Source organism: Fukomys damarensis, unplaced genomic scaffold (genome assembly GCF_012274545.1).
Source record: "Fukomys damarensis isolate Sample0158 unplaced genomic scaffold, DMR_v1.0_HiC HiC_scaffold_26, whole genome shotgun sequence".
Taxonomy (NCBI): Eukaryota; Metazoa; Chordata; class Mammalia; order Rodentia; family Bathyergidae; genus Fukomys; species Fukomys damarensis.
In genome coordinates, this window is record NW_022900938.1 from 384,423 (window position 1) to 397,992 (window position 13,570).

Sequence of the window (13,570 nt, forward strand, 5' to 3'; positions counted from 1 at the left end):
TTGGTACTGGGGAACGAACTCAGGTCCTTGCACTTGCGAGGCAGGTGCTGGAACCACGGAGCTAAACCCCCAGCAAAAACATGTTGACTTTAAAATTTAATTTAAAAATTAAAATTCTGGCCAGGCATGGTGCACGTGCCTATAATCCCAGCACTCAGGAGGTGGAGGTGGGAGAATTCCCATGAGTCCAAGGCCAGCCTGGGGCTAACACAGTGAGTCCAAAGCCAGCATAAACAATAAAGCAAGACCCTGTATCCAAAAAAAATTCTGAAAATAAAAATAGATAGAAACAGAAGGTACTCAGTATAAGCATCTGCCACATCTTTCTCCTCAAAACATGTCTATCCTAGACTATTTCTCTAAAACTTTTTCAATTTGGCACAAGATTAAATCCAACCAAATGCTACTTTGACTCTTAACTTTATTCTTTAAATTATTCTACTTTCTTCATGATGAAAACCCACAGGCTTTCTTGTCTCATAATAAACCTATGAAATATTTATTATCATTTGAAAGTAAAACGCGTAATGTTTTCTTATCCTGGCGAGTGGACACTAGGGTATTTTTGTCACCTGGCTGTCATTCAGCAACGGCGAACAAGCAGTAGATGCTTACTGTGCTGATCCTTTTCAATCTCGCACTGGTCCGTGTTGCAGCACATAACGCCTGCGCTCCTGGTGGAGTTGGTGCTCGTGCATAGCACATCTCCACTCTTTTTATGTCCCCTCTCCTCTCTTTCCTCCCCCTTCCTCCACCTTTTGGTCCACTTCCCATTTGAGAAAGATTTGTGTCTCTGTTGCCCATCATCTATCTTTCATTTTGCTCTTTAATTTATGTATACTTTGCGTTTCTTATAAAAGAGACACCATGCAGCATTTAAGTCTATGTGTCTGATTTACTTCACTCGACATTATGGTCTCAAGGTACATCCGTTTTCCTGCAGTGACTCAAGTTTATCCTGTGCGGCAGAGTGGCGCTCCACTGTGTGTAAACGCCACGTTTTCTTTACCCTCATCTGCTGGTGGGCGTGTATGGCGTGCCCAGATTCCGCTGTTGCAAGGTGGGCTGCTGTAACACAGGTGTGCACGGGTCACCGTAATGGGATGTCCTTAACTCTCAGGAAACACCCCCGAGGGAAGAGCTGGGCTGCACGGGATGTCTAGTTTTAGCTTCTGGATCTCCATGCTGATTTCCACAGTGATTGTCCTGGTTTACAGTCCAGCCGACAGTGTAGCAGGGATCCTTTCTCCCCACAGCCTCGCCTGTGCCGACCCTTTTGTATCCAAGCCAAGTGGTGAGTTTAGCAGATAGGTCCTTGAGACCCTGTCCCTGCCAGCTCTGTACTTTGCTTCAGCCTCGCTCACACAGCAAGAGTGGAGCCTTCATAAGACCCAGATGGTGGGGAAGAGGACAGTCCCTACCCCCAGGCTCTCCTACTTCTGGGGCTCCTGATCTTCAGGATGAAATGGTGTCTTCATGAGTAAGCACCTCATAACGACTTCACACTTCAGGAAGCCAGAGCCCAAAGCTCTCCAGAACCCAGTTGGCTGGCGTCCTCTCCCACAAGGAGTCAGGCCTACCCTGAACCTGCGCTTGTAACAGGAAAAGTCTTTGCAGATAAAATTGCATCCAGTCTCACTGATTAGGGTGGGCCCCAGGCCTGCCTGGTCCTCACAGGAAAAGGTCATTCAGACAGATGTGGAAGGGAGGCAAGGCTGGAGGGCCAGGGCCAGGAACACCAAGGGCCATGGCCAGGAGAGAGCATGAGCAGATCCCACCCTGAGCCTCTGAGAGGTCCTGCTGGCACCTGCCTCTCTGGGAGAACGAACTTCCTCTACCGGCTTAAGCCACCCTGTGTGTGGCAGCTCTATGAAACCAACACCCCAGGATACTTGTCATGCAAGTTCACACACGGCAAGGCCGTGCCAGAGCTGCAGTCTCACTGGGAGTGGGAGGCAGAGCATGACACTGCCACCATGACCATGACATGGCCCGGGCTGAGGCTGAGGGAAACCTCCTGAAAGGTAAAACTAAAAACTGCTTTGGGCCGAGTCTGAAAATGGGATGTTAGAGAGAAGTGACCGGCTTGTCATGGACCATGAAGTTGTCACTGCCCGTGGCTTCTTATCACAGTCCACAGTGCCCCTGGTGCCCACGGTGCCAGGGCAGGGAGAAGCTGGATTTTGTGGCCCTAGGAGGTGGCTTGAGCTCCACTGTGCTCCGGAGGCAGCCCACGGCCTCACCCCAGGAGCTAAGCAGGCCCTGTGCATCCCTCTGCAGAAACAGCAGCACCTGAGGCTCTAAGTGAGGACCAAGACTTCCACAGCTTCCGAAGTGGGTTGGGGCTTCAGTGGGAGGCAGTGACCTGCACCCAGCAGACAGCACAGGGGCAGGGGGGCGGGCATCGGAAGATGCAAGGGACGAAGGACAGAGGGAGGTAATGAGAACAGCAGAGAAACTCTGCTTTAATTTCAGCCTACTGGTAGGTAATATTTCACTTTGAAAAATAAATTTTATCCTATGGGTGTAGCATTTTTCTCTGTATTATATATAACGCCCTGTGTTGCTTCACCTGGCCCTGGTGGGACATGTTCGCTGGTCGCACCACAGACAGCCCCAAGGGGCCAGGCTGCAAGCTGTGTCCATCAGAGTTATCACTCACCTGTAGGAGGAGATCTGGGCCTGGCCGGGGGTCTGGAGCTGCTCCTTCATCTCCTCCCTGGTAGTGCTCAGGTAGGTGGCCAGCAGGTCCATCCTGTTGATTTGGAAAAGCAGCTCCTTCAGGAAGGACAAGTTGCCTTCCTCCAGCACCCTCTTCTCCTGGAGCCTCTGGAACAGCATCCAGGCATCTGTGATGGACTCCTGCTTCCGCTGTGGGATGTGGCCCAGGCTCAGGAACTTGAGGGAGGCCAGCTCATCACTGTCCAGCTGCTCCCCGATACTGTAAAGGCACGTGCTGAAGTCCATGCTTCTCAAGAGGTAGCAGAACACAGTTGCAACCTAGGCCAAGACACAGTGCTGTGTTCAGGAGAGGAAGGACAGTGCTGCCCATTGGCTTGTCCCTTATCAAATGGGACTGGCTCTGCCATGTGCTGTGGACACAGGGAGGAGAGGAGCAGACAAAGCAGAGAGAGTTCCTGCTCACAGAAAAGATATTCAGGGAGGTGGACATGCAAAGACCACTGTCAGAGTCAGCACCAGGGACAGAGAGCCAGGGGCCCCGGTTCGCCCAGGGCAGGGCTTCCTGGAGGGAAGGGACCTGGGCCAGGTAGGACAGTACTCCAAGGAAAAACTTCTGCAGAAGACAAAGGTGAGGTCAGGCATAGCTACATGCTTGTAATCCCAGCATTCAGGAGGCTGAGGCAGGAGGATTGCTGGAGTTCAAGGCCAGCTTGGGCTGCATAGTGAGATCTTGTCTCAAAAAAATTAAAAATTAAGAAGATGGAAGTGAGAACTTCATGGACAATTCAGACAGACACGAGGCATTCGGAGCAGTAAACACAAAGGGTCTGGGCTGGAGAGTGGGGACCGGTCACAGGGCCACACGCCGTGGGGTGAGGGGCTCTGGCTTCCTCCCAGAGGGGATGGGGAACAGAGAGAGGATGTACAAGTGCGAATGATGCTGTGGATCCGGGACTGACATTTAAAGCTGGAGGACGGCTCAGAAGCGCTGGAGGCCAGGGACCTCCCGGACTTATGCTGGCATGGTGTGCCGCGGTAGAGGGCAGGTGTGCTAGAGTCAGACCCAAACCACGGTGCAGGGAGGCCCGGACCACGCCTGCCATGAAGGCCTCAGGACCTGTGCTGGTCAGGATGCCCAGGCGGGAAAGGGGCCAGAACCCTGAAGGCCCTTCCGGCCTCGTGTCTCTAAGGCGGGCTTAGGGGTGCTTTCCCATGTCAGTGCTTGAACAGGAGTCATGTTGCAGGAACCCCCACTTCAAGCAGCAGCCTCTATCCTGAGCCCTCGGGCTCATCTTCCACCCTCCTGTGCTGCCCGCTGGGCTCACAGTGGATGAAGCCAAGTTTGTATGGCAACCTATTGGACAGAAGCCAGCTCCACGCAGGTCAGCACTGGCCATGACACTGACCACCCTGCCTTGGGCCGCTCACATCCTCAGAGCCTCAGCTTCTCCACTGGAAAGTGTGTCAGAAGAACACCCGACTCTAAAGTCGTCGTGGCTCTACAAAATGCCTGCTGTGGTGACTCTGGAATAATTTCCCCGGCTGGCAAGTATCTGCTGAAGCCGGGGCACGGGCCCAGCAAGTCTCTCCCGCTCCCACTGTCCCAGGGGCCTGGACATCCTCGAGGCAACCCAAGGACAGCGCCAGGGAGGACCTCCCAGATCCTCCCAGCTCCACCATTTCTGAACTATCCAGGACCTGCCTCCTTTTCGGGGAGAGGAAATTGGTTGGCACACGTCACCTTTGGGCACCGCACTTAGTCCTAAACAACCTTAGCCTTGGGCCTGTTTCTACCCTGCACCATGATGGGTGGAGCCTGCGTCTTCACACCCCTGCATCCTCCAACCTTCACGGATGAAAACACCAACCCTGACCCTATTGCTCAAGCCATGACCAGGTGATCCAGGATCCATGTGCTTTCTACATTGGGTGGAAAAAAATACCTTCAGTTTGCACCTTAGAATAAGAGTTAATACTTTTAAGTGGCTTCAAACACTTTGAAAACTTATTTTTCCCTTTCAAAAATACCTTTTCTCCTTTTTGGTTGAAGTAGCAGTTATTTTTGTGTGAAAACTGAAAATACAGTGCACTAGAAAATGGACACAGTTAACCATTATCACACACACACAACTACTAACCCTAACTGACACCACGTTGGAACCCAGGGTATACACACGGGTGCCTGTGCACCTGTTGGGATTTTCCACTGATAATGAGCATTTACCCCCCACCAGTAAACATTGTTCCATGGCACGTCTTTAATTTTCTTGATTTACACATGCAAATATATCAAAGCTTATTGAAGCAATCTTCTATGATTTTACCATCAAAAATAATATTGTAGGCCGGGGATTTAGCTCAGTGGTACTGCACCTGCCTCGCAAGCACAAAGTCATGAGCTCCATCCCTGGTACCAAAAAAATTAAGTAAATAATAATAATAATATTGCAGCGCACATATCCCCAATTATTTCCTTAAAGTAAATTGCTAGAATTGAGACATGAAGCAAACCCTTTTTCTCTTTCACTCTGAGCTTACATTATTGTTTAGACAAGTTTTCTTATTTAGGAGCTGAGAGGCTACACATCACGCTAGGTGCACAAAGTCTGTGCGACCTAGAGCTTCCTCAGCACCTAACAGCTCATGTCCAAAGGACAACAGACAACGGCTGCACACGAGGGAACAACTGGTCAGCTTTCACCTGAAGTGCGGGGCATCTGCAGAGCCTCGAGCACAGTGTGTGCTGACTTGGAACAACCAGCTGCACCCCGACAGGCGTGGCCAGATGCAGACACCTGAGAGGAGCCCAGGGCACGGAGGAGAAAACACTCCACTTCCTAGACAGAAGCAGATGGACATCCAAGACCAACCACAGGGTGAGAGAAACAGCTCACCACGGAACAGCCCACACCACCCACCTCAAACAATATTCAAATCAGGGCCAGGGATTTAGCTCAGTGGTGCCATCGCCTGGCTTGCAAGCCCAAGGTCCCGAGTTCAATTCCCAGTACCAAAAAAAAAAAAAAAATCAAAACAGTACAATGGACTACCAGAGGCTACAGATACGCATGCTCATGCAGAAAATGAAATTAAGGAGGTGCTGCCAGTCCTGAGGCCATCCGGGCTGTGGAAGAGACCCAGACGCGGGTGAAGGAGCAGGAGCCTGCCTTTCCTGTCCCGACTGTAGGGAAAACACCACAGGTTCCACCTGGCAGAGGAAAACACTGGTCTAGTGCACTGTCACATGGGTAAGAAGTGGACTCAGGGGCCTCGGCCAGCTGAGGAGGCAAAGGGCAGGAGAGGCACCATCCTTAAGAGCTGAAGAGAACTGAAAATTTTTCTTCCCCAAAATACCAGAAACTTTCACACATCCCTCAAAAACTAGCACCTCTAGTAGCCTAAACGGAAAGAAAACCAAGGGGAGTGTGAGCATCACTGTTGACAGGTCTGACCCAACACACGACCCTCGGGAGAACATGCTCAGGCTTCGCAAACACGTGTGAAGTAACCGTGGATCAACCACAAAGAAAACCTGCATGTATTTCCCAAAAGCAGAAATAACAGGACCCATAGTCTGTGCTTGGAAAGCAATGACGTTAGACATTAACTATGAAGAACAGCCCAAAACAAGCAAGCTGCAAAAAGAACTCACACCCTGAGGACACTCCTCCCACACAAGTGTTGGAACAGTGGGCCAGCTTTTCCAACAAACTGAAATGGCTCCTAACAGAGCATCTACACCAAAACAGACTGCAGACAGCAAAGATCTGAACCGTTAAGAAGTTCTAAGAAAAAACATAAGACAGTTTTTCAAGTACTCTAGCAGTGGTAAAAAACTTCTGTAAATACAACAGAAAGTCTGAAAGGCATTAAAGAAAATATTGATACTGTCCTTATACCCCAAGTAAGATTTTCTGCAGAAATACCTGAAAAGATTTTAAAAATAAATGAAATTTGTAGTGGGAAATACCAGTGATATATAATTTTCTAAATTATATTTTATTATATATTTTCTATATAATATTTCTATATTTTCTATATTATATTTTATTATTATATTAAAAAAAATATTTTATTATTATATTTCTAAATTATATTATATTATATATTTTCTAAATTATGATTTCTAAAGGGGAAGGAGTTACTTTTCTTAAAGTAAACTTCACATAAGTCAATTAAAAAAAAAACTAGAGAAAGAACAGCAACCCAATATATAAACAGGAGGGACCACAAGCAGACAGCTCAGAGAAAAGTATCTCTGGCTTTATATTTTCAAAACAATCATTTTAAACATTTGAAAAGATCCTTAATTTCATTTATAAGAAGAAAAAAGGCAAACTGGAATTATAACAAAGGACCATTAATAACTGCCAAATTGGCAAAATACAAAAATTAAAATACAATGCTGTAAGGTAGTGGATCTAAGGACAGGTTGGTGGGTAGTTTGGCTCTCCCTCTCCCTCTCTTTCTCCTGAAATATAAGTGAATTTGGACCCATGTTCCAATTTCCAGGGGGTTTTCCTATATTCACTTAAAAGAAAGTATAATCAAAGTATGTAGAAAGATATTCAGGACACATTGCTTGGAATAGCAAAAGAGCATTATCAGGGCCAGAGATTTAGCTCAGTGGCACCAGCGCCTGCCTGGCAAGTGCAAGGTCCTGAGTTTGATCCCTGGTTCTGGGCTACAAAAAGGATGGGAAGATCCCTGTGGTTGGTGCAGCTGTGACCAGTGCAGTGAATTGACTGGCGTGGTCACAATATTTGTGGATTTCTGTATTCCTGACTCCCAGTAAACTGCCAAGATGGGACCCAGGATGGCGGGACTATGGGCCTGGCCAGACCGGAGGAGGCGGGAAGTTAGAGTGAGCCACTGCAGGTTCTCAGCCTTCACACACTTCTGTCTGGTTGCAGTTTTCACCAGTGGCCGTATTACTCATTCTAAATGCATGTATACCTAAATTAAAATCTCCACGGTTCATTTTCATTTATATGCAGTACAGCGAAGAGTCTAAACTAGTTCCAGCCCTTTTTAGTTGCATTAGGTCAACCACCCTTAAAATTTTAAATCAGTTTTTGCCTCTGTTAGTCTTGTTTCACAAAATAAAATCCACCAAAGAATCAAATGGAAGCAAAACCTCCTCTGTTCTCTCCATGAATATGTTTCCTCATGGTAGCAATTATCACATTCATTTTAGAGAACACAGAAATAACATAAAGGAAAGTAAATTTACTTGTGACTCTATCATGCAAAGACAAACACCTAGCAATATTTTAACCTTTCCTATCATATATTTTATGGGTATATATTCTCCCTTGTATTTGAACACATCATATTTTTGTAGTATAAGTGGATTTTCCACTAATAATATTGTAAGTACATCTTGATGCCTTTAGTTTTTCTCCTACAACCTGGATTTTAAAACCTAGAAATCGTTCACTATGCAGATGAACCTTAATCTACATAGACAGTTCCTTATCTCATTTAGGATAATCCTAAAACGCAAATCTCTTCATATATCTCTGATTATTTTCTTAGAATAATTTTCTGGAAGTGATAGTACTGGGTCAGAAAAGGAACAAGCCCTCTGGAGCCACCTGTCCCTGAATAACTGCGCTTCTGACCAGTTCCACACCACTCCCACACCAGGCAGGGACGCCTGCGCTTGGCTCTCGGTGGCTGTGGCCACTGCAGCTCGTGGCGTTGTCTGAAGTACTGTGAGACGCTTCTGAAGTGATTCCCATGAAGTCACAGTCACCCTCAGAGGGAAAATGTGGGCGCCCAGAGAGGAAGCTGGTTTTCCAGGCCACGCCACACACGTGACAGTCTCTGGGTTTTCATTTTTCATCTCAGCCACACATCTCTCACGTCAGCACCTGGAAGCGGTCACTTGCACTGGATTTCTGACACTGCTAAGAACAGGCACACTGCAGGCCACCTGGCTAGGGGGACGACACCATGTCCTTGTTTGACCAGACCTGGATTCTGAGCATTAACACATGGGTACAGCTTTGGTGGTGCACACCTGTAATCCCAGATATTCAGGAGGCTGAGGCAGAAGTATCACAAGCTAGGTCAATATGGGTACCTTAGAGAGACTCTCTCTCAAAATACTTTTTTTAAAGGGCTAGGAATGTAGCTAAAGGATAATGTGCTTAGCCACTGTACATGAGGCCCTAGGTTTAATTCCCCAGTACTCAAAAATAATCATTTTTTTGAAAAAATGTCTGTTGTTATATTTTATCGCTCCTAAAAACAGCAAGAGTAACATTTGTTCTACAAAGAAAGTGCAAAAAAATATGAAAGGAAAAAGAAAAATCACTCCTAAATCTTGTTATTCAAAAGTAATTCTCTGGTCATATTTGTTGCTTTAACCCCAAATTTATTTACACTCACGCAGATAAGCGAAAGCATAAAACAAAGAATTAAATATTTTACCACATTATGCATACATATTTTATAACATCTAAGTAAATATATTTGCGTTACATAATATACATTTGATATTTTATTTATTTTATGTATTTATTTTTTATATTTTGATGTTCTATATATTGATTTTATATATTTATGCCCCAAATATTTAGATACAAATAAATTAAAGCCAAGTGTACACCTGGTTATCCATGTAAACATAACATTTTTCTTCCTCATTTTAGTCAGTCCTCTGAAGGAACTGCCGCGCCAACTCCAGCCCGACCTCAGCCCAGGAGACATCCCGCAGGGCCAGGCTCCAGCAGGCGCCTGGGGGTTTAGACTACTGGGATGACAGTTGGAGCAAAGTGAGAAAAGCAAAACCCTCAAAGAATCACGGTGCACTTACTGGTTAAAATCACAAGAAGCGAGACCCATCACAAAGCAGGAGGACAGACCGGAAGTGTCGGCGCTGGCGGACTGTCTGGGCCCTGCCACCTGTGGGCCGCAGACCCTCGCAGGACCCGCTTGGGGCCGCGCATCCTGGGCACCACAGGTGCAGCTGGCCATGCAGCCCTCGGTGCACACGCTGTAGCCACCCCCAGGTCTCCCCAAAGGATGCACTGCACCCTACAAGCGGGCCCCTGAGCTTCTCCTCAGACGCACTAGACTGTACCTTATCTTCTAATTCTACCATAAATAACTGGACTGAATTGCTAAGACTGAATGTGTGCTGGTGTGTGTGTGCGTGTGTGTGTGTGTGTGTGTGTACAGGAGAGCTGAGATTTACTGCTGCCCTCTACTCTGACCAGTAGGGCGGAGACAGGGAAAGGCCTTGTGTAGAGCTGAAAGGCTGCACTGCCCCTCTGAATTGGGTGGGGGTAGCGGTGACTGTGAATCCCACAACTCAGTGCCAGTCTCCCCGCCACACCCAAGCACCGGCCATCCAGGCCATGTGGCCTCCAGACCACTTGGCTCCTGGAGAGTTCTAGAACCAGAGGCCCAGCAGACCTTACCAGAGACAAATTCCAGAGCCTCAGCTACCAAGTCCCTTCTTTCTGAGGAGGACAGGGACGAGGAAGAGTCCTCTCTCGCTGGAGATGAGCAAAAGCAGCACAAAAGCTGAGCTTATGAACTTCCTGCTTTCGAAACTTATGAGTCACACAGGAAGAGGAGGGCTCACCTCGAAAGGCTGGAGGTGCACTGGCTCCTTCTCCAGCACCAAGAAGAGGCTGGGCGGGTGTGAGGTCCAAGGGGTACAGGGGACCCAAGGGGTGCAGGGGCCCAAAGGAGCATGGGGTTCAGGGCAGGGTGCTGGATCCTGGCTCCAGCTACATGAATAGGGATGAATCATTTTACGGTGCAGGCCTCATTTCCTCATTCCAAGTGAGAATTTTGGACTGGAGGACAACCAAGAATGCTTTCTTTTCATATTCCAGGATCTCAAAGATTTGGAGGGTTAACCATCTTGGGGACTGAGTTTCTCCTTCAGTGGCTACTGACTGAGCTCTCCCAGAGGTCCTCCTGCTGCCAGGGAGTCTGCCCCAAGCCTGCTGTCCATCCTCACGGCTCAGATGCCACTCTCACCCACAGCACAACGTCAAAGACCTCTCCCGCCATCTGTCCTGGGAGCACAGCTGCGAACACAGGCAGGCAGTCACCCACGCGCACACACACACACTCACACTCACACGCACGTTAACAGTAGAGAAAGGAAGCCAAGCCCCCCTGGCACTGTGAAGCTGCCTTTCCTGTTTCCCTGTACAGGATACCAGCTTTCAGGGCCCAGGGCCCACCTCAGAGTGTGAGAAGGCCCCTAACCCAGGAGGGCTCGCAGAGGCAACCTCACAGCACCAGGCCCTTCACTAGCATGTGCTCCCACCTGGAGTGTTGGACCAACACCACCTAGCAGAATGAAACCCAGCCCGCGGCTAAGCCCGCCTCAGGAAACATTTCCTGACTTCCTGCAGCCTCCACCCCACTCGACCCTTTGTTGGTGGCAACTTCCTGTCCTAGGCTGTGAGCTTCCTGGGTGCAGTGATGCAGTTTTCACGGCTGCACCCACGGGGCCTACCTGTGAGGGACAGCGTCAGACTGCAAAGACTGCCTGCCAGTGACTCTGAGAGAAGCTCTGCCGAGCTGAGAATGTCAGAGTTCCCTTCCCAGATCCTCAAGTGGCATAGCCCCCTCAAGTGCATCAGCGCCCTAAGACACGCAAAGTAAGCTCGAGATAACTCACCTTATCCCGACCGGGTTCGCAAAGACTTTCAAGTTGGACCAGGTGGGCTCAGAAAGATCAAGCATCCACAGGAGCCGTGACCAGCAACCCTCAGGGCTCCGAACACAGCAAGTCCTTTACTGTCCTTAGAAGGCTTTGTTGGAGATGAAGTGCCTGTTACCCTGATGTGATCATTATACACATTCATGGCGTCATCACACTGCACCCTGTGATGACAACCAGTGACTCTGTGACAATCAAAGAAAGACTTAAAAAATAAACTGTGCATCATGTACCGTGATGGCCTGGTTTGAAACTGGGACCTGGCCTGGTAAACCAAATTTAAGGAGTAGAGTGTTTATAATTTTTAAGTGGGAAACATAATGAGCAAAATATAATAAAACTAGAGTTAGCGTGTGATAATAATTGCTAACAACTATTATCCTGGGCACCTAGCAGAGCCAGTCGCTGTTGAGAGTAGTTTGCAAGTGTTATCTCCACAGCCCTCAGCACGCCTGAGGAGGAATCATTAATCCCACTGAACAAGGGGAAACAGAGGCACAAAGAACCACTTCCCAGGGTCACAGGCTTAAGAATAGTATGGGCACATCACACAGAACTGTTTACAGTCACACAAGTCCGGGTGCACACCTCAAAACCCCGGGACAGCTGTCCTTGAGGAGAGTACGGTGGGGGCAGAGGGACAGAAGAGTGGAAGACATGGTGGGAACAGGTGAGGGGCAGGGGGCCAGGGAGGCCTCACAGAACAATTAACTCAGCCCTTGTCCAGAGCCAAACGAGAAAGACAGCAAGCGCAGGCAGATAAAGGAAGTTTCCTGACTCCCCAGAGTCCGGCCCAGCCCAGAGCCAGTGGTAGCAGAGGAAGGAGACCCAGGGTGCAGCCTGGCCATATGGCCAGGTCTAGCTGGGGTTCAGGAGGCCAAGATAGAGTCCCCGCTGCCTCAGGTGATGCCAGAGGAGGACGCCTGGGTGTCCTGAGGTCCGGAGGAAGAGGCTTTCTGGACGCCAGCCACTCACCTCCGGCAGCCTTTCCTGGCGCCCAGCTACCGCCAGGGTCGGGTGTCAGGTTGTGTCTGTCCAGGAGAAAATCACTGCAGCCACAGCCACAGCCACAGCGCAGCCGAGGCTGGAGGCTCCTGAGGCGCTGTCTTTCACTTTCACTCCAGGCACTCTCTTCTGCCTCCCTCAGGGCCTTACTTCCTGGTTCTCTGCTCTCCACCTGAGGATTTCCTGGTGAGTCCTGAGGGCCGCTAGGGTCACAGGAGGGAGCTGGGAAAACATTTCCCTCCATGGAGAAGAAAGAAGCAGATGGAGGGCAGAGCTGACTCACTCAATGAAATCCCACATGTTTAAGGGAACTTGCCAGCTGCTAGGAAGAGGGAGGTGACGGTGATTCACGAATATGCAAAAGGCAGTTGCAGTTGGGACTGAGTCATGGTCCAAATCTCAGTGTTGAAGTCACGGGCTTGCCCTCCCTCCCACTCAGCCTGTCTCCTGTTTAAATTTTTCAAAGCTTTTCTGCCCTGCTGTTCTGCACCAGTGGGGCCGCTGTGTGCTATGTCCCTTCCTGACACACTTGTCATTCTCTGCACTGCAGGGTTTGACCTCTCAGGTCATCAGCGGACACAGGCTGAAATACACAGACACAATCTCCACCCAAGGCACGGGTTCTTCCCCTGCGACCTCCCCAACACCTAGGATTTGGGTTAAGCCTTGTGGATGGAAGAGCACCAAGGCGCTGGCCGGTGGTGTTTCAGATCCCTTATCTGTGGAAGGTGCCATAGTCGCTTGAGCTCAATAAGTGACTCATTCAGCCTTTGAACCATTCCGGGGTTTGCTCCACTCTGAGGCTTGGAGAAGTTCAAGACTGGTCAAGCTGGGTCCGCCTGCATGGCATGAGGTGTGTGCATTTGAGACCCCACAGGACCCACCAGTGCCTCAGCCTAGAAGCACAGCCGTGACTCCTGACAGACCCCATTAACGTGTGGGTCCTCAGGCTCCAGCTTCAGGCCTCCTGCACCGGCAAAAGCATTGAAGATGAGCCAGACTGAGCCCCGAGAACAGTGCCCAGCCTTGGTCATTTCAGTGTTCACTGCCACCCTTCCTTACACTCACAGTGTCCATGAGAAGTCTGCAAATTCTCAGGCCATGTGCAGATGAGCGCGCAGCTCAGCCAACCACGGTGGGGCGGTGCACACCAGGGTGCTGGTGGTCACTGTTCCACTCTCCACTTCT

General features: G+C 49.2%; 1 protein-coding gene across 2 annotated transcripts in view; it reads right to left on the reverse strand.

Annotated features, from left to right (window-relative positions):
* The window catches only part of Casp8 (caspase 8), a 24,064-nt gene extending 11,277 nt beyond the window's left edge, over positions 1-12,787 (reverse strand). The window contains exons 1-2 of one of the 2 annotated variants that reach the window (XM_010617532.3): positions 12,353-12,787; positions 2,663-3,000 (exon numbers count right to left, since the gene is read on the reverse strand). In XM_010617532.3, coding sequence (XP_010615834.1) covers positions 2,663-2,967 — 305 coding nt within the window. In that variant the 5' untranslated portion in view covers positions 2,968-3,000; positions 12,353-12,787. Of the gene's footprint in view, positions 1-2,662; positions 3,001-10,112; positions 10,208-12,352 lie in introns of those variants that run through there. The other variant, XM_010617533.3, reaches the window with a different exon arrangement.
* Positions 12,788-13,570: the final 783 nt, after the last annotated feature.